Source organism: Lepidochelys kempii, chromosome 1 (assembly GCF_965140265.1).
Source record: "Lepidochelys kempii isolate rLepKem1 chromosome 1, rLepKem1.hap2, whole genome shotgun sequence".
In the NCBI taxonomy this organism is placed as follows: Eukaryota; Metazoa; Chordata; order Testudines; family Cheloniidae; genus Lepidochelys; species Lepidochelys kempii.
In genome coordinates, this window is record NC_133256.1 from 217434165 (window position 1) to 217459815 (window position 25651).

The following is a 25651-nucleotide window of genomic DNA, read 5'->3' on the forward strand; positions in this document are numbered from 1 at the left end:
GACACAGGTGCTTCCTGCACTGCATCCCCAGAGTCAGATGCACAGCTGGGAGAAGTGGAGAACTTGGAGGAGTTTGCATTACGCCCTGCTCCCCGTGGCATTACAGTGAAGTGTCGAATCACTAGAGATAAGAAAGGAATGGACCGAGGCCTCTTCCCCACCTACTATATGCACCTGGAAAGGGACGACAACAGAAAGGTATTGGGACTAGCACACAGTCTCTAGCCCTGGGCTTCTGAACTTCTAGTACAAAACCTTTGGGTGTGTGGTGGAGCAGTGCTTAAATGGGGAAGGAACCTGGAGCTGAAAGGAGAAAGCTTGTGAAAAGAAGGAGAGGTTCACGTCTGTATCTGGGCGCAGGGTATGAAGGCAGCAATTGGGAGGTGTGGAAGCAATAGTATAAAGAAGGTGCACTAAAGCTGGAGTAAAAGAAGAGCAGAGGGATGAGTATCTGGTTAAAAATTAGGAAGGAAAGGTGCTTAAAATCTGAGCCATTGGGTGGGCTAAAGAGAGCTGAGATTTGGGGCTGTTTGCTCATGGGCTGAAGAGAAAGGTCAGTGGTATGGAAGTGGCAAGAAGGAGTCTGCCAAAGCAGGTGGGAGCTAATGGGCAGGGGAATGGTGATAGGGACAGTGGGATGGAGGCCAAAAGTAGTGTTGTGCCTCTGGGCTCTTCCAGAGCTTCCTGTCATGACCAAAGTTTTGTGTTTCCAGACGTTCCTTCTTGCAGGGAGAAAACGGAAAAAGAGCAAAACATCCAATTATCTCATTTCAATTGACCCAACAGATTTATCCCGGGAAGGGGAAAGTTTCATTGGAAAACTGAGGTGAGAGCCGCAAATAAAAGCCATCAACAGGTGCACGTTTCTGTGTTCATGTACTGCAAGAGAGGTTGGAGTTCTTCTCTTGCTGAGTCAGAGCCAAGGGCAGCAATCTAGTCCCATGCCAGGCAGAGCGTGACCTCACCCTCTCTTGGTTCACCCCTGGCTGTCCCTTTGGTACCAGTATCTCTTTCAGAGCGATGACTGTGGCCACTTATGTGAGGAGTCCTGGCTTGATGTTTTTCCAGGTCAGGTTATGGGCTCAGTGTAACAGATACTTTCACTAGAGCTGTTTATTGAGCTGCTGATGGGAAACCCCAGATGGGAATGTCAGGAGAGGCTGACCCAGTCTAATTATGTCACATAGTCTCACATAGAACATCTCACTGACTCTCCGTTTCCTGATTCTAGGTCCAACCTTATGGGAACAAAATTTACTGTCTATGATCATGGAGTTAGCCCAGTCAAGGCACAAGGGCTAGTAGAAAAGGCCCATACCAGACAGGAGCTCGCAGCCATTTGTTATGTAAGTTCCTTTTATTTTTTCCCCCTACCCCAGCTTCTGAATCACTTAAACCCAGGTATTAGGGATGGGAGGCATCCTGCAGTTACAGCCACTTTGGCTGTCGTCTTGTCAGGACTTTCAAGCCAAGTATTTGGATTGGAGGCCTGCAGGGAAAACTCAGAGTGCTTCCGGATGTTAGTGATTCCGCAGCAAGTTTTCTTAATTCTGCATCAGTACTGTATCAGTGCAACAGGATAACTATAATGTGCATTGGACTGCTGGAGGACTTTCATATGAGTCATAAAAGCAAGGTCTTGATTGCTTGTGGTTCTTTGAGATCTCAGTGGCACATTAACAAGAGACTAGATGTGTGAACTCCAGTTCTGTCCAGTTTCTACTCTGATAATCCTAGTGCATCCTGGAGTTTCCATTGGATACAGTATTCTTCATTTCCCATCCTAAAATACTTTGTAGTGTTTCTGTGAGCTGTTAAAACAAGTATAATATATCCCTAAAAGGTGGCTGTCTGTTAATAGTGATGAAGTGATTTCTGTGTATGTACAATCAGCTATTCAAGTTTGTAACATGTTTGCTATATACATGTAAAATCATTATCCTGTTTCTCAGGTCTCTTCTCAGCAAGACCTGAGATGGAATAAGACAGGTTCCAGCTCCAAGGACCTACAGCAGAGGTCCCCAATCTGTGGAGCACGCCCCTCTAGGGGGGTGTGGATGAATGTTTGGGGGGCACGGCAGGGAGGGAGCACCACCCAGCTCTGCTCCTGGCCCCAGCTGTCAGACCTGCACTCAGGGTCCTGGCTGCTGGACCCGTCCCCTGAGCTCTGCTTCTAGCTGCGGCTGCTGGCCCAGGGATCCAGCTGTTGGTCTCCACCCACAGCTGAGGCTCCACTTCTGCCCTTGCCCCTAGCCTTGGCCCCCTACTCCTCTCCGCTCCCAACCCCCAGAGCTGTGGCCCCACTCCTCGCCCCAGCTCTGGGGGGAAGGAGTGGGCACGGTCAAGGGTAAGGGCGGGGTGAAAGGTAAAAAGTTTGGGGACCACTTACCTACAGTCTATATCAGTAAAACGTACTAGTATGTTAGGGGAAGCTATATAACTAATATTAATGTTATACCTGATTTTTATCATATATGTGTTAGGAACTCTAAGGAGCCATCTTGCTGGAATAAAATTGAAATAGCCTTTGAGATAGATTTTTGGTTGAAGGCATTAAACAGTTGGTGACTAGAGGACCAAGAAAGTCTGTTTCGTCTTCAAGTAATGGTCCCTATTGTATTCCACTGTGGGTTACACATGTGCACCATGCTCCCAGAGTCAGAGAATTTGAAAGCAGTGTCTGCTGGTCCGCGCATGTGCCTCAGTTCACCTCGTGCTCCCAACCTCAGGGCAGACCAACTGCCTCATCAGTTGCTTCTCATTGCTGCGTGGTCCAGGTCAGAAACTTCGTGTCTTCAGTTCTGATGTCGTTTCTGAAAAACAGTAGTGTTAGCTGTAAATAGTTTGTAGTTTTAGAAGTTTTAATAGATTTAGTAGTTTTGATCATTTTAATAGTTTTAGAATTAGATTAGGCTATAGGGGTCCCCTCCATTCTCCCCCATGCCCTATTTGGGTACCTGACTGTGCCCAGAACTCCAGGCTTAAAACTCTGCACCTCCTGCCCGCAATCCTTTTCCATCAGTGACGACCCCCAACACTGCCTCTACTGCTTGGGACAGGCGCTCATGTTGCAGATTGGTGCAGTATTTGTCAGTCCTTCCCCAGCTGCATCCGAGAAGGACAGGCTTTTCACCTCCGTAAGTACCTCATGGAAATGGCTATGAGGCTTCAATCAGATCCAGGCTGGGGAATCCCCCCTTTACATCATCCTGAATCAGCAAGAAGTATGCCTCCTGCTGCAAAGTCTGACTCCGGTGCCGGAGGATCCACCCCCACAAACCCCATGGTGGGGCCTAGTCAGGAGATCAGAAAGCACTCCTATAAACATTGCGCTAAGTCTTCCTCTAAGTCCATTCCAAAGATACTGGATATGCCTACAAGCAAACCCACTGACTCAGCCCAGGAGTATGTCATACGTCCCCAGTCCCATAGACATAATAAGAGAGGCATGAAACATAGGGCTTCACCATCTCCACACCACGCTTCATCAGTACCATCATTCCCAGCTCTTCATAAGACACCAAGACCTTCTGGCACTGGTGAATGGAGACCATACAATATTCATCACCAGCACCTGTGGCCCAAACAGAAAGGTCCCTATTAAACCAGGGAGGTCCTGATCCTTGGCCACACCACAGGACATTTTCACTCCCCCAGATCCTGAATCCCCTCCCGCATTGGGACTCTCCATTTCCAGAGAGTGTAGTTGCCTTTCAGAAATCTGCTGGCAGGATGGAGCTTATCACCTCCACCATACATAACGTGCATCTTCCTATCAGCACCAGTGTTACGGCCATTAGAACCTGAGTCTGCCCTTTCCTCCTCAAGAGACTCGGAACCATGACAGGAACCACACCCAGGAGACCCACAAAACCCTGGAACCAACCAATGCTTCACCTGGCTCAGAGTCATTGGTACCCCATGCCATGGGGACCCCTGCCACGAGCTGTTGACCCCACCTATTGGCCATATTGGGGACCCTGGCACCAGTGCCCACCATGGGAATGTATCTGACCCACTAGGGAGTCACCACCTGACTCCACCCAGAGAATTCCCAAATGGATTTTGGAATATACTCTACTCTGCTATAAGCTCTCGAACCTACCCCCAAAGCAGGGGGGATCAAAGCACTCCACGAGAGCCCAAGCCACGACTGTAGCATCTCTTCAGGACATACCAAGGAGGCCACATAGAGCTCCATCCACATGTTTGCAAGACATTGTTCCCTGGTATAAGACTTGGCTACTGATGCCTCATTGGGGATAGCTGTTCACCACTCATCCCTGCCATCCTCATCCTTACACCCTCCTCCTGCTTAAGTACTGCTTGTCTGTCCCCCGCAGTGGAATACGAAGGACCGTCACTCAAAGAAGAAGAGGAGGTTACTTACCTGTAAGTGGAGGTTCTTTGAGATGTGTGGTATCTCTGGGTATTCCACTACCCACTGTCCTTCCCCTTTGATTTGGATCTTGTCTGATTCATGGTGGAGAAGGAATTGAAGAGGCAGTCAGTCCTCCCAACCCTTTATCATCTTGGTCAGGAGCACAAGGTGAACCGGGGCACATGCACAGACCAATGGACACTACTTCCAATTCTCTGACTCCAGGTGCATGGTGCGCATGCATAACCCACAGTGGAATACATATAGGGACCACACATCTGGAAGAACCTCCAGTTACAGGTAAGTAACTTCCTCTTATCTTCACTGCCGTACAGGTGGAGTATGTGGAATTCCCTGCTGCACTTTGGAGTAGACTTGTTTGTTTCAGGATGAAAGCTAAGCCATACGCTGACTCCAAATCCCCCAGGGGTTTCTTTTATCTTGTCTACAAGGTCACAGTTTGGGAGAAACTATGAAGTATAGCCTTAAAAATAAAACAAAAGCTAAGCAGAATTAAATAGATTGTCCATTTAGACTATAAGGTCCCTGGAGAGTTGACAAAGTACAGAAGCAGTCAGAGTCATGCTGTCTATAATTGTGTTTATACCTTTGTTGCTAGCAGGGATTTACCACATTTCCCCTCAACAATATGAACCACATTTATTGTCCGAGAATGACACTAGCCAAATTGTATAATAAAACCGTACTTTAGGTTATATTTGGAAGATTATCTATAGTACTGTTTGGTTAATGTGGTTTTGGAGGAGAAAAAGAATTATATCACTAATAGTCAAGGAAACAATGTTGATTGCAACCGTGTTTAAATACAGATGTAGCTGGCATGTTTCTGATTCCAGGGTAGATAGGGTATTAAAGGTCAATCTCATTATCCTCTCTCCCGGATAAGACAGTGCTTTAGTTCCTGAAAAGAACTTAATTCCTTGTCTTTTAGGAAACCAATGTCCTAGGATTCAAGGGCCCCAGGAAGATGTCCGTGATCATTCCAGGGATGAACATGAAACACAAGCGGATTCCAATCAGACCACGAAATGTAAGTTTGGAACTGGGTCAGATTCCAGTAGTGCAAGGAAGAAAGTTTTAACCTCTTAGAGATCCAAATGCTAATTATTGGCAATCAGAGAAATTAGAGGAAAAAGACCTGTTGGGTTCCAGCTATCCCATCTTCTGGAAGTTAGGGTGGGATTCTTCACTACACTGTGCTTTTCCAGGCCACTTTGAAATTATTCCCATAATAGGATTCTACCATTGCCCTTGGGAGACTGATTGATCTGATAGGTCTCATGATTGGTAAACTTTTCTTGATATTCAGCTTAAAATGTCATTTTCTTAATTTCAGCTTATTTCTTGCTTGTAGCCCTTATGCAACCCTTTAAACTTTGCCTCTTTCCTTACTTGTCATTTAGCCATGTGGACCATATCTAGCTCTTTTCTTTTTTACTGTAGTGCATAGGAGCCCTAGTCATGACTGGACTCCATTGTGCTAGGTGCTTTACAAACACCAAAAAAAAGATGGTCCCTGGCCCAAAGACTTTACATTCTAAGTATAAATCAAGAGATAACAGGTGGATGCAGACAGAGAGAGAAGCATAAGAAAACAATGAGGTGATATTGGTCAGCAGGATGGGCAGTGGTCTCAGCACACCAGCAGCCTAGCCATTGTCCAGTTTTTCAGGAATCCTAGAAGAGTTTTAAGGAAGGATTCAAACAAGGATAATTAGATCGCTTTGCAGATCTCTACAGGGAGGTCCTCCCACGCATGAGGGTCAATGTGAAGAAAGCATGATGGTGCTGTTGGAAAATTTTAATAAGTGGGTGATGGAGGCTGACATCATGGGCCAATCAAAAATGGGGGTTAACATTTAGATAGCAAATGAGAGCTAAATAGAGTGGGTATAGGCTATAAAGGGCCCTGAAAGTGAGGACAAGTAAGAATCTTATGTTTGATATGATAGAGAAGTGGAGGGATACAAAGAGAGGAATGACCAAATGTTAGAGATGTTTTGCAGAAAGAATCTGCAGGACTTAGACATATCCAGGGGGCAAGAGGAGAGGATTTGACTCAGAGCTGGTGAACAGGAGGCTGGGATTGCAGGCATGGGGTTCAATTAAGTTGGAGAAGTAGTTATTTCTCTAGGAAGATGGCAGAACTAAAGGAGGAGAGAACAAACCTGTAGTGGAGGAAGCAAGCCTGGTCACAGGATTTCTGCCAGACACTCCACAGCGCAAGAGCCCAAGCAGGCGCAGAGGAAGTGGATGTTGGGGGTGAGCCAAGGCTGGGTGCTGGCAGAGCAGACCTTGCGATGAGAGAGAGTGAGGCATGGAGAGAAACAAGCATATCAGTGGAAGAGGGGGCATAAGTCCATTTATCTAACCCTCACTTTTTTTTCCCCCACTTTGCTAAACTCATTCCAATTTGTCAGTAGTCTTCTAGTAATTAAATGCCCTGAGCTGAATACAGTATTCCAGATGTGGTCTCACTAGAAATATATAGGACCAGATGTGCCAAAGCACAGCCCTTACTAGGGGGCGATATAAAGCCAAACAACCCAGTGTGGGCTACCGGAGTCATTGTGTCTCAGGACACTATGCCTGATTGAGCTCTTGGAAATCACAGTTGATTCATCATCCCTTAGGAGAATGCAATATGCATCCACTTGATAGTGCAGTTGGGGGGATTCAGTCTATTGTCCTGTCTCTTTCCCCTATCCATTTTATTGGCCTTAAAATCTGAGTCTAAGAGAGGCCCACAATGCTCAGGAGAGCATAGGGACTGCAATCAAGGGTGGCCCCTTTCCTGGGATACAGGGTTTAGGGGTGGCTCTCTGTGGTTTTGCTCAAATACCAGCCACAATTTAGCCCATATAGATTCATCATCATCTACCTGGTCTGTGACATGATGTCTCTGAATAAGCAGTGACTGCTCTTCTCTAAAAGATTGCCCCACTGCCATTTCTAAATGTAATTTGTTGATGCCCATTACCAAAGTCCTATGGGCATCCTTACAGAAACAAATAAAATCAGAGATCCAATTAAATAGTAAATCTATTTAAAAAACAAACAAACCCAAGAAGCAACAGACAGTTCACTACATCCTACTCAGAATTTTACCACAAATAAATCTATTACTCAAACCTCCCCAAACAACTGCTTACCAAGCATCTCCCTCCATGGAATAACTTCAGTTTGGATAGTTTTTATCAATTTTAATAGCTTTTATTTTTTAAGGTTGAAGTTCATTTTGTCACGTTATATTTCCTTGCCACTTTGTCCTCACTGCTGTTTTCAGCTCCTCCCAATTTCCTGTTCTTCTCAGATGTAGTGAACATGCTGTTTTACCCACCTTCACATTTCCATGTGTTTGTGTACCTATGCCTAAACCTGGTAGAATCATAGAATATCAGAGTTGGAAGGGACCTCAGGAGATCATCTTGTCCAACCCCCTGCTCAGAGCAGGACCAAGCCTCAATTTTTGCCCCAGATCCCTAAATGGCCCCCTCAAGGATTGAATTCTCAACCCTGGGTTTAGCAGGCCAATGCTCAAACCACTGAGCTATCCCTCCCCCCTCCCTATGGGGGGAAAGCACTTTAATCCATACATACTTGTAGCCCACTGCAGCCTTTGAATTTCCCACTACAACATCCCAACTTCTTGCATTAGGGAGTTAAAGATATCTGGGTTATTCCTCTTTGCTTTGAAGGTTACAAGGTGGGGAATTGGAGGTTTGTACTGGAGGAAAAGGCTCCCAGGGGTTAGAAATAGACTCCTGCCAGTACATTGAGAGTGGGTGCAGAAGATGCTCTCACTTTGTCTCCTGGTTAGGATTGAGATGCAGTGGGCCCAGCAGGAGAGAGAACCTCAGGACTGGGAAAGTATGGAAATATCTCCATGGTACCTGCAGGATCTATTTCAGCAGGGTTGAGTTCACTGTTCACTAGACCAGGGGGACTCATGGTTGTAGAGTAAACACAACTTGAGAGAAGCAGTGACTAAAAGCAGACCCTCCCAAGTATAATTTTTCTCTTGAGCAGGAACATGAAAGTTTGCTGTCAAAATGGCAAAATAAAAACCTGGAGAACCTGATTGAGCTGCACAACAAGGCTCCTGTCTGGAATGATGACACTCAGTCGTACGTCTTGAATTTCCATGGGAGAGTCACTCAGGCCTCGGTGAAGAACTTCCAGATTGTCCATGAGAATGACCGTAAGAGCTAAGGGTTGTGCTATGGTGGGGTGAGGTGGGGTATGTGGGGCTGCCACTCCAGTGAGGAAAAGAGCATTGTTCCATTAGGTGGGGAAATATGGGAACATTGCTCTTACACGAGGGATATGGGATGGGCAAGAACGGGATGGGGGATATAGTCCAGAGGATCTTGGGACTTTTGGAATGATATGGGACCTCCCCTTCACTCTAGAGGTGGAGGGGATGACAGGATAGCTGCATCAGAGGAGAGGCGAATGCAGGCCTTCTGCTGAAGATGGAAAGGAGAGTAATATGGGATTGCTGTCCCAGCCAAAGCATAGGTATGGGATTTCTCTGTAAAAGAAGTCAGCAGGACTATTGTAGAAAAGCAGATTCTGAGCCACTCTGGCAATAGTGAATAGAGAGACTGATATTCTTTCCAGTCAGGTGTATTTGGAACTGTTTCCCTCTTTCTCCTCTTACCTCTCTCTCTTTGAAGTAGTTGGTCTCTGACCCCCTCTTTCTGTCTCCCTAGCTGACTACATAGTGATGCAGTTTGGTCGTGTAGCAGAAGACGTGTTCACTCTGGACTATAATTACCCCCTGTGTGCCCTCCAGGCCTTTGCCATTGGACTCTCTAGCTTTGACAGCAAATTGGCATGTGAATGATGGAGACAGCGGACTTGGATGTGGAATCATGAGAAGTATCCTGGGGACAGAAGGGGAACAGGAGACGAGAGATCTGTGGCCTTAACAAGAAGCAAATAGTAGATTTGGGGGCTTTACAGTAGCTGATAGGGACCATGACCCTTTTGGAAGGGAGATATCTGCATGTGCACTGGGGGAAGGCAAGGATAACGTGTGATGTCTTTGTTATCAGTATTAATGCTGCATAGAGACTCTTGATGGGAGATGATGTGTGAGAGCTAATCCTGCTTCTTAGCAGCTAAGCATCACTGTGACTAGGAACTCCTGCAGTGGGGATCAGATTAATAGTGCTTTAGTGCCCAGGTGCCTTGGATCTCACAGCGCCCCTGTGCTCATGCAGCATATATTAAGATTAATTCAGAGAAGGAAGGACAGGTACAGTCTATGCCATCTCTTACCCCGCAGAGTAACACTCCTGTCTAAGGAAAAGTTCAGAGAAAGAAGAGAGGGTATAAGCCTGATGCCCCTGTGCAACTGTAAGCAATGTTCAGTGAACAAAGAGTAGGAACAAGCCCCATGCTTCTAAAGCCACCCTTTTACTCTGCAGGATAATTCTCGTTCAAGGCTGATGGATCCCAGTTCCTGTTAATTGTTCTGCTGCTCATTACCCTATGACTACCCGTTTACCAAATAAAAATCCCCCATCATTAGGGATGTGAGAAAAGCTCCTATGGTCACTTCTAAGTGAGCAATATTTATATTATGACCATCACTGTTTCTTTTATTCCTAACAGCTCTAAAAGTGAAATTGAATAGATCATTGGACCTGACAGAAACTGGCTGAGAAGGGCATGCCATTGACTATTCCTGAAATGCAGCATTCTGATTGCCTTAAATACTAGATTCTATAGGTCAGTCAATCAGAAACATTTTTTTCAAATTTCTTTTATGAATAAAGTTTCCTGCATTTTAGGAATAAACTGATGTCTGAAGCTTTTCTTTGTTTTGTTTAACTTTTTTCTCAGCAAATAAGAGACTCTCCTGCAGTAGTCTGAATGGCTGATTCCAATTGCATGTGGTATAATAACCATAGATATCTCAAATCATGACCAGTTCAGCCAGTTTTATATAATCATTTAATCTGAATATGAGAAGATTAACCAAAAAATAAGATTATAGGCATTTTCCAAGGCACAAGGAAAGAATATTGCAACAAGAGTGGCCGAAGTGCTGCTCATCGAGCTCCATAATGTGTCCTGCAGCAGCCCTCATCTTTAATTCTGGGTTGCAGTCAGTGGAGACCACAAGTCCCAGCATGCAATCCTCCTTGATCCACCAGCCTCAACTTGCATCAAATTGGAGCACGGCATATTGAGACCTATAGGTTACATGGGTTGCACATCTGCTGTATACTAAAAAAGAGGGCAACTACCATCCTGTCCATTTCATGTTCTTTCTGTACAGCTGTCAGGATCTTTTCTTTCACATTCATTATGTACAGTTAATTGCTCATGTGTCCCTCTGTTAAGCAAACTGTGGGTGTCCCCTTTTTTGCATGTACTGATCTTTTTTTTAAAGTTCATTGTCAGCCCACAAGTCCTATCTGGATGCTCTCAGCAACCGGGCTTTCATCATTATGAAAGTCTTTGCATTATATGTCACGTAAGTCTCTATACTGGTGATATTATCTTGCTGTTTAATTTTCCAAAACATCAAACTTTGTGTAGACATTTTCTGATGCCAGAAAAAACACTTCAATCATAATTACATGTAATCTCTGTATTTAATTGTAAATGGTGAATTGTTGCTGACAGGTCCAGTTCTAGAAAATGCTTATCTCACTAGTGCCCAAGCTACAGTGAGTGAGGTGCCATTGCATTCAAAGCAATCTCATCAGCATAGCACTCAGCAAAGAGAGTTTGCGCCAGGTACCTCTTTTGTGCCTTCATGCACTTCCCGCATGCATCTCCCACTTGTGCTCTCTTGTGCTCCCAACTGACTGCTCTGCATTCCCTGTATCTACCCAGAAAAGCCAAGAAACCAGTTCATAATGCCTCTGTCACAATTACTTTATAACTAGGACCAGATGTAGAAAATTAGTTTATGTTCGCCTGGGGTTATTTGTAGGCAGTGCATTAATTGCTAGTCCAGAAAAAGTTTCTTTGTGCTTAGCAAGCCGCCCTGCAACTGCCTGGTTCATCTCTCCAACTGGGCCAGTCAGCAAGGGCTCTCTCAAATTAATTCAAGGTGGTAAACCCATGGGTGAGCTTAATTGACTACGGCTAAGTCAGTGCCTGTGATTCTTTAGGTTTCCTCATCAAGTTGTACAGACAGATGACCGAATTTCTTGTCTTTTCTGAGGTGCTTTCTATACTGTGGGCATGTGACCCTTCACTTACCTTCTAGTATTGAAACTCTTTCGTCTGTCTCAGTTTTTGAGGTGGTTGTTTTTTGTTTTTTTTTAAAGGGACTGTACACAATGAGCTTGCTCACACTAGCATTAAAGTGTGTTAGCCACAACTGTGTTTAAACACAGGTTATTGCTAGCAGGTCTGAGCATGGTTTCTCTGATAACCTCCAGCAGGGAATTTTTCTAAAAAGGGTGATATTGTTGTGCTAGGAAACAGTCCTATCAGCTGTCTGTGGGGTCAAACTAAAAGCCTTATTTTCAGACAGAAATCCCAGTGCACGCTGCTCAGGGAAATGGTACGCTCTATCACATTTAAATCTGACTCTGGGTATCTTGGTGTCAACCCTAATGTGGACAGAAGCATGGGTCTGTTTCTTTTGCTGTTTGAAGAGGCAATAGCAATGCAGGAGGTGGGCATTTACCTCTTCTCAGCTGCTTTCAGACATTTTATATATTGGAGGCTTCAGTGCCCTGCCCCATTCTGTTTGGGTTCTTCACTCACTCTGTTGCTGCTCTGTGTGCCTAAGGTCCACCTACATGACTGAGAGGCTGGCTTTGTGTGCTGCCTGCTGCTTCCAAGCTTTTTTTTTGCTCTGCAGAAACATCCAGTGCTTTTTGGTCAAACATTGTTCTACATGAATTGTATTTATAACTTTTGTACTCTAATGAAAATAAAGTAATTTATAAAAAACAAAACCCTAAACTCTGAATTGTTCTTATCTTATACTATAGGATTTTTGCTGCATATGGTAGTTCCTGTCAGCTCTGATATCTCTCTCTCTCTCTCCTCCTTTGGCTACCTCTCTTTTTCTCCCTGTCTCCCTCCACTCCATCTCTCTTCTTTCTGTATCATTCTCTCCTCACTTGTCCCCCACACTTCTCCTCAATGCTGGTTTTACAAATATTTAGACGTGTGAGAATCACCTTGGAAACACAAGTACTACCAATTTCCCTTGTGCACCATTCCGCGCTGCTTGCTATTTGTTCACTCTCTTCCCCTTGATTCTCCTGCCCCACACACCCCTTCTCTCTCAAGTGTTATGGCTGCTGTTTCCAGCTTCAGACCTGGGCTCCTGAGGGGGTGCATTGGAAATATTTACCCAGCCCTGGTCGCTTGCTCCAAGCCCCTCCTGTTGTCCAAGTGTCACATGGTGCAATTCTGGAACAGGATTGAAATAGTGTGAGGTAAAGAGGGGCAGTACTGAGCTGAGGGTATTTTTACTGGGGTGATATGAAGAGAAGTAAGTGTCTGCCTCACAGAGGGGAAACGTCCTTGTTCCAGTGACTTAAAACTTGACATAGGGGAGATCTAACTTTGCAGGCCCCGGTTCTGAATGCAGGTTGAACAATCATGCCCATTTCTCTCCAGCTCCGCCAGAATGGATACACGGTGCAGGCACTTTCTGCTCTGTGTCTGTCTCACAGATCAGCAGCAGGCAGTTGCTATCTCTAAAGCACTGTGTTGACTGCTGTAATATCACGCTCTCACTCCCACATCAAACACAACACCCAGAAAACTCCAAGAACAGGCTGGGTACAGGAAGCAAATGTTACTGTGCAGTGTGAATCCTCATAGCAGGACTCAGAATGCAGCAGCTCCAAGGTGCTGTGAGGTCTCCAGCTGACACACATCAAAGGCAGGAGTATTAATTTCTTGCTCTTTTATGGCTCAATCCTGCTTGCATTGAAGTGTTGATATCAATAGGACTCAGACTCTATTATTTAAAAGTATAACATGATGACAAAGCACACCCACACAACATGCTCTTCTACTGACTGGTATTAATAACTCTGTGCACTTCACAGCTATTGTTATTGAAAAAGAGTAACAAAGGCGGCAAACAACTATTCCCCCACCCCACCCTTTTCACAGATGGAGAGCTGGGAGTTCGCAGGAGGTCACTGCAGTCAGAGCTGGGGATAGAGCCCTGTCTAAAACAGCATACCCAAGTCTCATCCACACTGCTTTTCTGAAGGAATGTGTCAAATCTATGGGTTTGAGTGCTGTCTGTAACCATTATATCCCACCCCTTCCAGAGCTAGAAATAGAACTGGGCATGGGTGTGGGCTACTGATGAAGTATTTGTTGTATCCCCCCCTAGTGGCTGGTTGACATGGAGGATAATAGCCTACTACAACTATCAATTACTTATTTAGCTCAAGTAATAGAGGTCAGCCTTACCATAAAGGTGAGAACAGGCTAAAAGTCAGAGGCTTCTCAGGAGTTCTTGTTCTTGTGTCTTCCACCATGTTCAGTCTACGGTCCCTGTCTCCCCGTTCTGTTCTCTTGTCCTGTTCTCCAGGGAGTTCTTGTTCCCCTGCTGGGACTCAGAAGTCATTTTCCTGTTTCAGTTTGGATAAATCTTTCCACACCTAGATAAGCTCTGTGATCCTTTTCACTAAAATGTGTCAAGGTAAAAACTATTCCGATTGTACATAGGTGTTTTAACATATAATTGGCAGTTGATATATATGAATGAATGTTGTTTCCACTAGATTTGAAGGTGGGATCTGATCTCATTTGCTTTGATAAAAGGAAAGTGATGGTTTAAAAAGAGAACCACTGAACTATGCTACAATAAAACAGGGAGCTTAAAATACAAAGGTGAACAAAGAATGATTTTCTTAACTTGAATTGAGAGCCGCATTTATAAAAGAGAACTTAGAACTACCCTTAGAGTGCAGTTTTTCTCTGAAAAGCAATTCCTAAAAATGGCATGATGGATTCTGATCTGGAATCTGATGAGGTTCAATAAGGATAAGTGCAGGGTCCTGCACTTAGGACGGAAGAACCCAATGCACAGCTACAGACTAGGGACCGAATGGCTAGGCAGCAGTTCTGCGGAAAAGGACCTAGGGGTGACAGTGGACGAGAAGCTGGATATGAGTCAGCAGTGTGCCCTTGTTGCCAAGAAGGCCAATGGCATTTTGGGATGTATAAGTAGGGGCATAGCGAGCAGATCGGGGGACGTGATCATTCCCCTCTATTCGACATTGGTGAGGCCTCATCTGGAGTACTGTGTCCAGTTTTGGGCCCCACACTTCAAGAAGAATGTGGATAAATTGGAGAGAGTCCAGCGAAGGGCAACAAAAATGATTAGGGGTCTGGAACACCTGAGTTATGAGGAGAGGCTGAGGGAGCTGGGATTGTTTAGCCTGCAGAAGAGAAGAATGAGGGGGGATTTGATAGCTGCTTTCAACTACCTGAAAGGGGGTTCCAAAGAGGATGGCTCTAGACTGTTCTCAATGGTAGCAGATGACAGAACGAGGAGTAATGGTCTCAAGTTGCAGTGGGGGAGGTTTAGATTGGATATTAGGAAAAACTTTTTCACTAAGAGGGTGGTGAAACACTGGAATGCGTTACCTAGGGAGGTGGTAGAATCTCCTTCCTTAGAGGTTTTTAAGGTCAGGCTTGACAAAGCCCTGGCTGGGATGATTTAACTGGGAATTGGTCCTGCTTCGAGCAGGGGGTTGGACTAGATGACCTTCTGGGGTCCCTTCCAACCCTGATATTCTATGATTCTATGATTCCATATTTGTCTGTCAATAGCTGTATATCAAACCTGTTCAGTTAACAGGAAAAAAGATTCCACTACTTCTGACCACCCCAATCAAACTCCATTTGCGTGCTCTGTCGAGTTCTTTCCTTGCACATCATCTCCACTACTAAAGATTCTACAGGCCAAATTCTACCCTTAGTGACACAGGTGAAAGCCCATTCATTTCAGTGGGTTTCTGCAACTGTAAGTGACTGGAATTTGGTGAACAATTCTGTTGTTGATTCACAGGAAGGAATAAAATTCAGCTCCCTTTCTGAGCTGTGTTGACTCTGCAGGGCGAACAGGAGAAAAAATGTACGTTAGCCACAAAGTCACCAGATCTGACCTTCAATACACATAGGGAGCAGATGTAATAAGTAATAACATGCCATTTTTACAAAGTAATTTTTCACAGTAGTACTGCACTTTAAACATCCGTTTTTAATCTTCACATGGTTTAGCAGAGACCCACAGTGGCTAAATGGGCTCATTACAGGTATACATTTAAAGGAAAACTGCAACACACACTTGAGTTTACTGTGTAGAATAACACCACACAGAATACATGGTTTATTTTAAATTACCAGTCATATCTTTATGTACATGGATATTACCTAACATTGTATGACTTAGAAAATGTGTGTGGCGTCTCTGCATTCGAAGAGAAAATAAAAATAAAAATTCTAATTGTATCTAATTACAAAGCAAAGTAATGTATATGTATATTGCACGTAGGGACATTTTCAAGCTCATCTCCACAACCACAAGGGCTAGGAGCTTACTTTGAAAGAAAGGAGGAAAGCTGAGATACTCACATAGTCATGTGCCCCCACAAGGTGGGACTTAATCACTGGAGTCCGCAATGCTGCTGAGAAATTTTAACTCTCTGTCTCAGGTCTTAGCTACACTAGTTGGTATTGTTATTCCGGTATAGCTACACTGGCAAACCCCTTTAGTGTAGCTGTAGTTATACTGGTATAAAATACTCTGGTTTGGGGAACCTGAGGGCTAAAATGCTTTAGTTTAAATGAAGTCATCAGGCTCAGCGTAGGGGCATTTGGGTTAAATGTACAGCCTGTGTTATGCAGGAGGTCAAACTAGAGGATCTAATGGTCCCTTCTGGCCTTAAACTCTACGAAATCTATACTCTATGAAACCAGCATAAGCGATACCAGTGTAAGCACAGTTATATTGTATAACTGTCTGCAGTAGGGCTTTTACTGGCATAGCTATATTGGTTTTTAAAAAAAAAAATCACCCCCCAAATGACATAGTAACACTTGTAAAATTTTTAAGTATAGGCCAGGATTCAATTTCCCCAGTTGTAAAATGGAGAAAAGTGCCATCTTGGCACATAAGAATATCTCCCACTGTTCTTAAGTTCAAAGGGTCAGTAAAGTTGTTCTGCCCTGCATTTGCCTTCCTCGTCAAACTAACCTACTTTGTAGGGTCTTCTGAGAGGGTTAGGTAGATGTTTGTCAAGTGCTTTGAATATGAAAATGTGCACAAGGGTGAAGTGTTTTTATGTAAAATGAAAGTGAAAGAATTGGCTGTGTTGCAGGGAATGGTGTGGGTGACTCAGCAGAGAGGGGCTCTTTCTTCTGAGTCAGTACTGACCCCAATGTCTCCCTGCATAGCACTACAGCAGGGGTGGCCAACCTGTGGCTCCGGAGACACATGCGGCTCTTCAGAAATTAGTAGGCGTCTCCTTGTACAGGCACTGACTCCGGGGCTGGAGCTACAGGTGCCAACTTTCCAATGGGCCGGGGGTGCTCACTGCTTAACCCCTGGCTTTGCCACACGCCCTGCCCCCACTCCACCCCTTTCCCCCCTCCCGCCCCCCAGCCTCCTGCATGCCAGGAAACAGCTGATCAGGAGGTGCGGGGAGGGAGGGGGAGGCTCTGATTGGCAGGGCTGCTGGTGGGTCGGAGTGGGGGCAGGGGGAGCAACTGATGGGGGTGCTGACGTATTACTGTGGCTCTTTGGCAATGTACATTGGTAAATTCTGGCTCCTTCTCAGGCTCAGGCTGGCCACCCCTGCATTGCAGGGTTCTGTGTTTCAGGGAGTGGGGTGGATAACTTGAGAAGAGGTGCTGTATTCCTTCTGACTCTGTGCTGACCCCAGTGTCCCAGCATGGGGTAGTGCAGTGGTTTTCAAAGTTTGGGTTGCGACCCAGTACTGGGTCACAAAATGCAAGGCACTGGGTCGCCTTGCTCAGCACTCAGGGAACTGGCCAATGGGAGTTGGGGGGGGGCGGTGCCTAAGGGTGACCATGGAGCCACTCGTGTGCCTCTGCCAAGGAGTCGGACCTGCTGGCTGCTTCTGGAGCGCAGCGGAGTCCGGCAGCGGAGTCCGCTGTGCCTGGACAGGTTGGAAGCCTGCCTCTGCACCCCAGCTGCGCTGCTGACCGGGAGCCGCCAGAGGTAAGCCTGCACCCCAACTCCCCCCCAAACCTGGAGCCCCTTCCTGCACCCCAACCCCCTCATCCCCAGCCCCACCACAGAGCCTGTACCCCCAGCCCAGAGCCCTGACCCCTTCCCACACCCCGACCCCCTGGCCCAGCCTAGAGCCCCCTCCCACACCTGGAATCCCTCATTCCCAGCCCCACTCCACAGCCCACAGCCCTCACCCTTGCACCCCAACCCTCTGCCCAGCCCTGATCCCCTCCCACACCCCAAACCCCTGATCCCCAGCTCCGTTGGGTCACTGGCATCAACAATTTTCTTCAACTGGGTCACCAGAAAAAAAGTTAGAAAACTACTTGGGTAGTGGATGCCGTGTTGCTTGGAAGTGCCATCTCTGGGGCCAGTAAAGTTTTTTTTAGCCTTTGTCCCCTGTTGCAGGACATTGGGCCCCTACTTATGCACCTCAGGGACAGAGAGTTTAGAAAGCATCGGAAAAACCAAATGCTTATGGAAAGGGAATGTTTTAGTGGCCTTTCTGTCTCCACTCCCCCATGGGAATGAGGCCTACTAAAAAAGAGTGCTCAGCAGGGGGATGTGGGAGCTGCTCCTGCCTGCACTGGAGGTGGTGCTTGAGGCGGGGAGGGAATGGATCATAACCCTCCTTCTCACACCCGTGAGGCTACTTGCAATGCGTGTTAATATTTATTACAAAATAATCACAGCCAGGTTTTAGCTCATGAAACTATTTACACCTCTTTCCTGTCACTGTTGTTCAGTGAGTGACACACCAGAACTCCCTGAGGCCAGGTTTTTAAATGTTCACTCCCTGGCCTTTGCGAGCCCTCCCCACGGAACAAGCCCGCTTCCAAAGTCCATCCCGAGGGGAGGCCAGGGGCTCCCAGCGCGGGTCACAAACCCGCCCAGCCCCATGTGCGGCTGGCTCTGCCAGCCCCGCCCTGCTCGCCTGCGGCCCACCACGGGCCAGCGAGGACAGTCGCCCCAGGGTCGCCAGTTTCGGTGGGACAGTTTCCTGGAGCTTTCCTCCCATGGCGGTAGGGTGACCAGACAGCGAGTGCGAAAAAAATCAGGGCGGGGGCTAATAGGAGCCCATGTATGAAAAAGCCCCGAAACACAGGAACTGTCCCTACAAAATCGGGACGCCTGCTCACCCTACATGACGGACTCCTTAATTACAGAATCACCTTGACTGCCTGGAGACTCCAGGACAATCCTGGAGGGTTGGCCACCCCCTCGCTGCCGTGATTTCTGCCGCCTCCGCTTTGCCCCTGCGGCTCTTCCATGCCCAGCCCTAGCTCCGGCCGCGGGAGCGAACTCCGGGCCCCTGCGGCTGCCGGGAGTTTCCTCTCGCCCCCGCCCGCCCCCAGTCTCCTCCTCCTCCCCCCCGGCCCTGGCCAGAGGCGAGCCCTGGTCAGTTTTGTTCCCAACTCCGCCCCGCCCGCCGGCCCCCTCCCCCGCCTGCGTGCATTTCATACCAGCCTCATTCCTCGCATTCCTGCCTTGCTCCTGCCACACGCCGCCCGGGGGGTGGGAGCGGCCCGGCCCCCTCCCGGAGCCTCCAGCGCCCCCCTCCGCTCGCCAGGTGGGTGCCCTCCCCTCGGCCCGCCGGCTCCGGCCGCTTCCCTCCCTCTCGCCCAGCCGCGGCTCCCCAGTCTCTGCCCTCCCCCCCCCGCCCCGATCCCAACTTCCCGCTGCTGCTCGGGGAGCTGGGAAGCGAGCCCAGCAAGCGCGGGGCGGAGCCGCTCCGAGGAGTTTGTGCCGGACGCGGCGCGCTCGCCAGGTCCGGTCCTGCGGCGGGCGGACAGCGGCTGCTCCTGCCCCTCCGCCCCCGGGCCCCGACTCCCACCGCCGAGAAGAGGGGGTGGGGAGCGAGCTCGAGCCACACCGCGGCAGTAACCCTCCTCCTTGCCTTTGGCAGCAAGTCCCGGAGCTGAAGGCGGAAAAGGGGAAGCGGATTTGAAGCCGGTTCCTCCGCATGTAGGGAACAAGCGCCGGTCTCGACTCTCCAGGTCAGGAAATGCGATTTCACACCCCCAGCGGCCAAGGGGGTGGGGGTGCGTGGGGGGAGAGGAGGGTGAAGGGGGCCTTGGGGAAGGGCGGAAGGAGAAAGGCACAAATGTACAAAGAAAGAGATCGGGAAACTGATGGAGGCTGCTGGCCGTCTCCCCCCTTTCGCTTCCCAAACTGGAGGAACTTGCTGCTCTGGAAGAAAATAGTTAGCAGTGCTTATGGAAAAGTCCCTTAGAATTCAATAGAGTGAGCACCTTTTAGTGAGCGGTTTTCATTGTGTTACTATTCTGTGCACCAGGAATGCAATTCTCTGGTTACATTTACCTTCTATAGGGTGGGCCACAAACCTACAGGAAAGTTATGAATTCCTGTGGGACTTTTCCATAAGGGTGAGAGAATGTTCTTTGGGCATCCATTATTCAAAAATGGAGCAGGATGAGCGGAGTTGGGGGGTTTACTCACCGTTTCTCATGTGTGGAAGGTTCTACTTAAAAACCCCTCCTGTGTTTCACCCCGGAGGTTAAGTACATTGCAGCCAGGAGTGAAGGGGTCCCTGTCTGTATTTAAAGTGGTGAAGTCCTGTGGGTGTTTTGGGGGTGAAAGGATTCTATAAATATAAGGTGGGATTGGGGTTTTTTTTACGGAAACTTGGCCTCGAGTGATTGTTAGTCTTTAAAAGCTGAAATCGGTGTCACTCCTCCGCAAATAAACCACACCAAATCCTTTTTAAACATAGCGTGGAAGGAGCCTGGTTTTGTTTCTGTTTCCTGCCGCTTGGAAAAGATCGGCTGCCACCAGACTTGATCTTGCTGTCTGTACGCAACATTGCAGGAACCATGTATCCACCTGTCTGTCTGTCCATCTGTCGGTGGAGATGTCAGAGGGTTCATTGTCTCTGCTCCTAGGGAGGGAAACAGACAGCAGGACAGGGCGTTGGGTAATGGGGAGGAGTGAGAAGCACAGAAGAAGGGGTAGAGAGGCTGAACAATAAGGACTGGGACCTGATTAGAAGGGCTGCTGCTCTGCTGTAAGCGTTCTATCTTGGTAGTTTTTCTCACGGTAGAGAAGAGACTGGACTCGGCTGTAAGGGGATTCTTTATTGAGGGTGCTGGACACAGACAGACTTTGTGGTTCTCACTGGCTCTCTAGCGCCTAGACTTACAAAGGCAGCCTGCTGCCTGTTGCTACATAATGTCACCTTACAGGGTTTCCCTAAATTCTGGCCTGGACTTTCCACTCACTCACTGGACTACAGGGTATATACTTGTCTAAGACCACTGGGCAAAAAGGGACTTTAAGTGGAAATTGCCAGCTGATCATATCAAATATATTTGCTTGGTTGTTTTTTCCCAGAGAAATTCAGAGTTCAACCAGAATACAATAAATTAGAAAGTGTGAGATTTCCTGTTGATATTAGATGATAGGAATCTCTTCCACACCTTCTCACTTTCTTGCATTTTGTATTTTGAAGTCTTTTTATTTTTAAAAAAAACTATTAAAATAATATATGAAAATAAAAACAACTAGTTTAGAACTTTAATGGAAACCAATATCACAGCAGCACTGACAGTTTCTGGAGGGTTTCCATCAGCCAGTGACTGTTCTTGTGTGTCACATTATGGAGAAGAGGATCAGAGACAGCAAAAGGTTTAGAACAAAGAATTGTAAGAATATGCTCTGGGATTTTCTGTCTAAGTCACTTGACTTCAGTGTGAAGAACGCTATACAGAGGACTGGGGTGGCTGTTGAACAGTAAAGTGTTCACAGTAACTTATGCGCAAGACACATTGTTCTGAGTGATTGTTACAGTCGTCTTCCCAGCTTTTGTCCCCTATTATGTGTAAGTTTTTACATCTAAAATTCAGGTGTGCCATTGATAAGGCCGTGTCTTTGAATTCTTGGTTCTGTAGCAACTGAGCTTAGTTAGCCCTGAGGGAGTTCAGAAAGTTAACTCTCTCTGACCAGACCATTAGGATATTTCAGAGGGAAGCAGCAATTCAGCCTTATCTGTTCATAGAAATTAAAGACCAATTACATCCTCCAACCCATCATCCATCTCTTGGGAGGTGGGATGCAATGCAGAATTGTTCCCTAAACCCCATTTGATCATGTTTTGTCCAATCTGGTTTTTAACATGCCACGTGATAGAACTTCCACCACTTCCCATGAGAGGCTTTTCCATACCCTAATATGTGTCACAGGCAGGAACGTTCTCCCAATATTCAGACTAATTTTCTTTTTCTTAACATTCCATTACTTCTGTTTATGCCTCATGTACCGCATTAGGTAATCCATTGTTTTCTCTCCATGGTGTTTACACCCTTTAAGTACTTGTGAACTGTTATCACGTCCCTCTCAGCCCTTTTGTAACCAACCTATACTTTTAACCTCTCCTCATAAATCATTTCTTCCAAGCTTCTGATCGTTTGTGCTACTCTTCTCTGAACTCTCTCCAATTTGTCATCACCCTTATGGTGACATGGGTTCCAGGATGAAATACACTATTTCAGACATAGTCATGCCAGGCAGGCCTAAAGAGAGGAAAAGCGTCTCTTTGAGTGAAGTGATGTCTGACAAAATGACATTGATAATTTACGCAGCCATACTGCCTTCCAAACTCATATCTGATTTGTTCTGTATGCCCATTTTAGGGTGTCTTTAACCAGTGCTGCTTGCAAGGTTCCCCCCCACATTGTATATCATGCCATTTCCCCCTAATTGTACTGGCTTTAATTTTTTCACCTAAAATCTTGTTCTACTTTTTTCTGTTCTTGTTTGTTTCTAAGCTCCGTCGGCCCCTTTAAATAATCTCTTCACTGGTGTTTGTAACTTTGATTTGGCATCATCTGCAAATTATGTTAATGTGACATTTATTCAGTCTTCCAAATCATTAATTAAGATGTTAAATAAAACTGGACTAACACCGATCCCTGCAACTCCTCAACAAACACCGCAGCCTCCTTGATGCATTGTTATTTATAATTCCCCTTTACAACCTTTATGCCAATTTCCCATTCACGTGAGTGTTGCTATACGAGTCAATCTGAATTAATTTTTCAGTTATGATTTCCCGGAAGAGAAGCAAATGATTTCCTAAATCTAAACTTATTACATCATCTACAACCTTTCTTTCATTTGCTAACTTTGCAATTCTGTCCCCACTCAAAAAGCAATCGAGTTTGTCAAGATTTACAGTGGACTTTATAATCTCATATTGCTTTGTTCATGGTTCACTGCTATCGATCTAAGCATCTATCAGTCTAGGCATCGATGTTGTGCTTATAACCATGGTAAATGAGCACCTAGTATGTTACCAGTTAGAGCCCTGATCCAGCAAAGAGGTTACAAAAGCCCAGGATTCTGCCTGCATGGAGCTACTTGCAGGATCTTGAACAAGATAAGTAGTTAATCTCCCCCTCCTTATTTTTGTTTCCACCCCTTGTAGTCTCCTCGTTCTGGAGAGTGTTCAATCACTCCCAATTGTTTTTGACACCAGACAAAGTAGGTATCTTCCTGCTAGAGAAGGGCAGTTTTTCTATCTAAAGGCACCACAGATGGAGGCATGGGTCCTGTTCTTGGGCTGTTTTGTAAGCTTTTAGTTCCACTGTTCATATCTAATTTTTGATACCAATACCACTAGCCTGGTGTTGTATTCCAGCCGCTGGGCTTCAGTGAACGCGGTGGAAGTGGTCATGTGGAGCTGGGCATGTGTCTTTGGTGTGTCTGCTGTGCTGTTGTCATAGAGAAAATAAATTAGCGTAGTCCTCACAATGTTTCCCTTCAAACAGTATGGTAACCATTAATGAGGGATGTCCAATCAAAGTCTAATCCCCAGTAGCCAATGGCTGCAGGGCAATAAGGAAGGGAGGAAAGATCAAGAGAGCACTGAGCACCTGTAGAGTGAGACGTGAGCGTTTGAGACAGCACAGCTATGGGATGGTGCAGAAATAGGGATGATGTAATGGTTTGTGTCAGCCCATCTGGGCTGAAAATATCCCGCCTGAGTTAGTCCCTGGATAGAAAACACAAATATTGTACCGAGTGCAGGGAATGTACCTGGGACTAGTGGGATTTAAAGGGACACCCTCAACTTGAAATCTAGTCTGTTTAAAAATTGGAGTTAAAGTAGTTTGAGGTCCCATGTCTGCCTCTGAATCCCTCTGCCAATGTTTGTCCATTTAGAATATCATTTTCCTAACTTTTAAAAAAACTTTTTCCCCCTCTCTCTCCCCTGTTGCTGTGTGAAGGACCCACACAGACAACAGGGGGAACTGACTATACAGAGGAAACAATGAAAATGGCCAGATCACATCCACCAAGTAAGATAACTGGAAAAATAAAGACAAATAATAGTTTGTCTCTAATATCTCTCAGTCACAGATGTTACATGTAGCCATAGGTAAAAGAAATTCAGACAAAAATGTAGATCAGACAGTGTCCCTTTAAGAACCTAGTTTTGCTTGGCAGGGGGCCCCTCTTGCCCTGCAGATTAACCCAGTAGAAGGTCTATAACCTGCTGACCTTCCCTGGGAAAGGGGGCTGGGAGATCAGAGAGACAAACTAGAGGGCCTGCAGGAGATACTTTCCCATAATATGTGAGGGAAATTTAACCTGTGTGGCCTTTTTCTTTCACTTGCAATTGGTGCTACAGTTTGACCTCTAAGAAAGAGGCACCTGGTTTGGGATTGTAGATAGAGGTCCTTGTGTCTGGTGATGTGTTCTTTTTTCTTTCTGTGAAAGGCCTAATAATCCAGCATCCTAGAAAATGGGGAGACTTTGTTACCACAGCCCAGCGGGCCCAATTCTGATCTCAGTTACACTGGTGTAAATAAGGAGTAGCTCCACTGAAGTTAGTGGAGTGACACTTGTATCAGACTGGGGTGAGCCCAGAATCAGGGCCAGAAGGTGCTGTATCTGCTTGTACGCACCCTGTTACAAATGAATTAATCTGATAATCTTTCATGAATACTGATTGTACTACAATCCAGTTGTTTATGAGTAACAAGCTGTAAACATTCAGCGGCCAGTAGTTTCAAAGTGCATACCCCAAAAATGGGGCACGGGGACATTGGCAAAGCACTACAAATTACTTATTGTTTTATTACAGTAACTTTGCTCTAGAGAGACCTAAGCTTTATATTAAGCATTTTAAATAGTGACTCTGCAAGCTTGTCTATGCTTGAATGAACCATTGTGTTTTAACAAACCCATGTAAACTAACACGGTTGATAATTCCAGTGTGGATGAGGACACAATTATTTCAGCTGACTCTGGTTAGCTCTCTCACTTCTTTTATGTTGGTATAGATCCTTCCACTTCAGTATCACCGATCCCAATTTCCTCTGGCCTAAATGAGAGCAGAATCAAGCCCTGAGTTCATGCATCCTCTTTTGAGTTCTGTGTTCTGTTCTCCCATCATCACGAATGGCATTTATTGGATCGTGCCAAAGGCCACACACGCAGTCTTATCTCATTGCATCCTGTTTGACTACGTAATCAGGGGCTGCACTGATGGAAATTCTCATCCCTTCTTGTTTTGATTTCTGTCACTGTGCTGGACACTGCATCCTCTCTCTGGTTCAGACCAGGCTGAACTACTGCAGTCATTTAAGACTCTTGTTTTGCTTTACTCAGGAAGTCAGGTGTCATGCGTGCAGCAGCTGCTGCAGGGAGATTCAATGTACCAAGCAAACTGAGTGCATGCTTGGGCTTGTATTAAGCACTCGGTGAGAACCCAGGCTTCCGTGTGATACGATCTCAGAGTAGCAGTGCTACAAAAGACCTTTCCTTTACAAAACAGACTTGTCCGGTAGGGAGACAGACACAGCAACTGCACTGTGCGGTCTGGAGGAGCAGTGACTCTATCAGTTTGTCTGACATACATAACAGCAATCTCAGTTCTCCTTCTCTCCCTGCCGATCCTTGTGCTGCTGCTCACCGTTCCCCACAACCCAGTAGGGTTCATACTTCACCTGTTACTTGCATTTGAAGCTTTTTGCAAATCCAGATATTCCCAAATATCATTCAGATGACTAGGC

At 46.2% G+C, this 25651-nt stretch overlaps 1 protein-coding gene and 2 long non-coding RNA genes across 8 annotated transcripts in view; 2 read left to right on the forward strand and 1 right to left on the reverse strand.

Moving 5' to 3' along the window:
• The window catches only part of TULP3 (TUB like protein 3), a 77186-nt gene extending 64883 nt beyond the window's left edge, over positions 1 to 12303 (forward strand). For all 4 annotated transcript variants that reach the window (XM_073314051.1, XM_073314058.1, XM_073314066.1 and 1 more), the window contains 6 exons: positions 1 to 198; positions 714 to 826; positions 1232 to 1346; positions 5334 to 5432; positions 8432 to 8603; positions 9118 to 12303. In XM_073314051.1, the coding sequence (XP_073170152.1) occupies positions 1 to 198; positions 714 to 826; positions 1232 to 1346; positions 5334 to 5432; positions 8432 to 8603; positions 9118 to 9251 (831 nt within the window). In that variant the 3' untranslated portion in view covers positions 9252 to 12303. The remainder of the gene's footprint in view (positions 199 to 713; positions 827 to 1231; positions 1347 to 5333; positions 5433 to 8431; positions 8604 to 9117) is intronic.
• LOC140899209 (uncharacterized) lies at positions 12 to 19209 on the reverse strand. Of its 3 annotated transcripts, none has more exons than XR_012155245.1 (4): positions 19079 to 19209; positions 13823 to 15469; positions 12741 to 12799; positions 12 to 2813 (listed from the first exon to the last, which is right to left on the reverse strand). It is a non-coding gene; the product is annotated as an uncharacterized lncRNA (long non-coding RNA). The 3 variants fall into 3 exon arrangements; XR_012155243.1 differs by lacking the exon at positions 19079 to 19209 and adding an exon at positions 18788 to 18956; XR_012155244.1 differs by lacking the exons at positions 12741 to 12799; positions 19079 to 19209 and adding an exon at positions 18788 to 18956.
• The window catches only part of LOC140899205 (uncharacterized), a 17218-nt gene continuing 10661 nt past the window's right edge, over positions 19095 to 25651 (forward strand). The window contains exons 1-2 of the long non-coding RNA XR_012155242.1: positions 19095 to 19185; positions 19522 to 19612. This is a non-coding gene — a long non-coding RNA (uncharacterized lncRNA). The remainder of the gene's footprint in view (positions 19186 to 19521; positions 19613 to 25651) is intronic.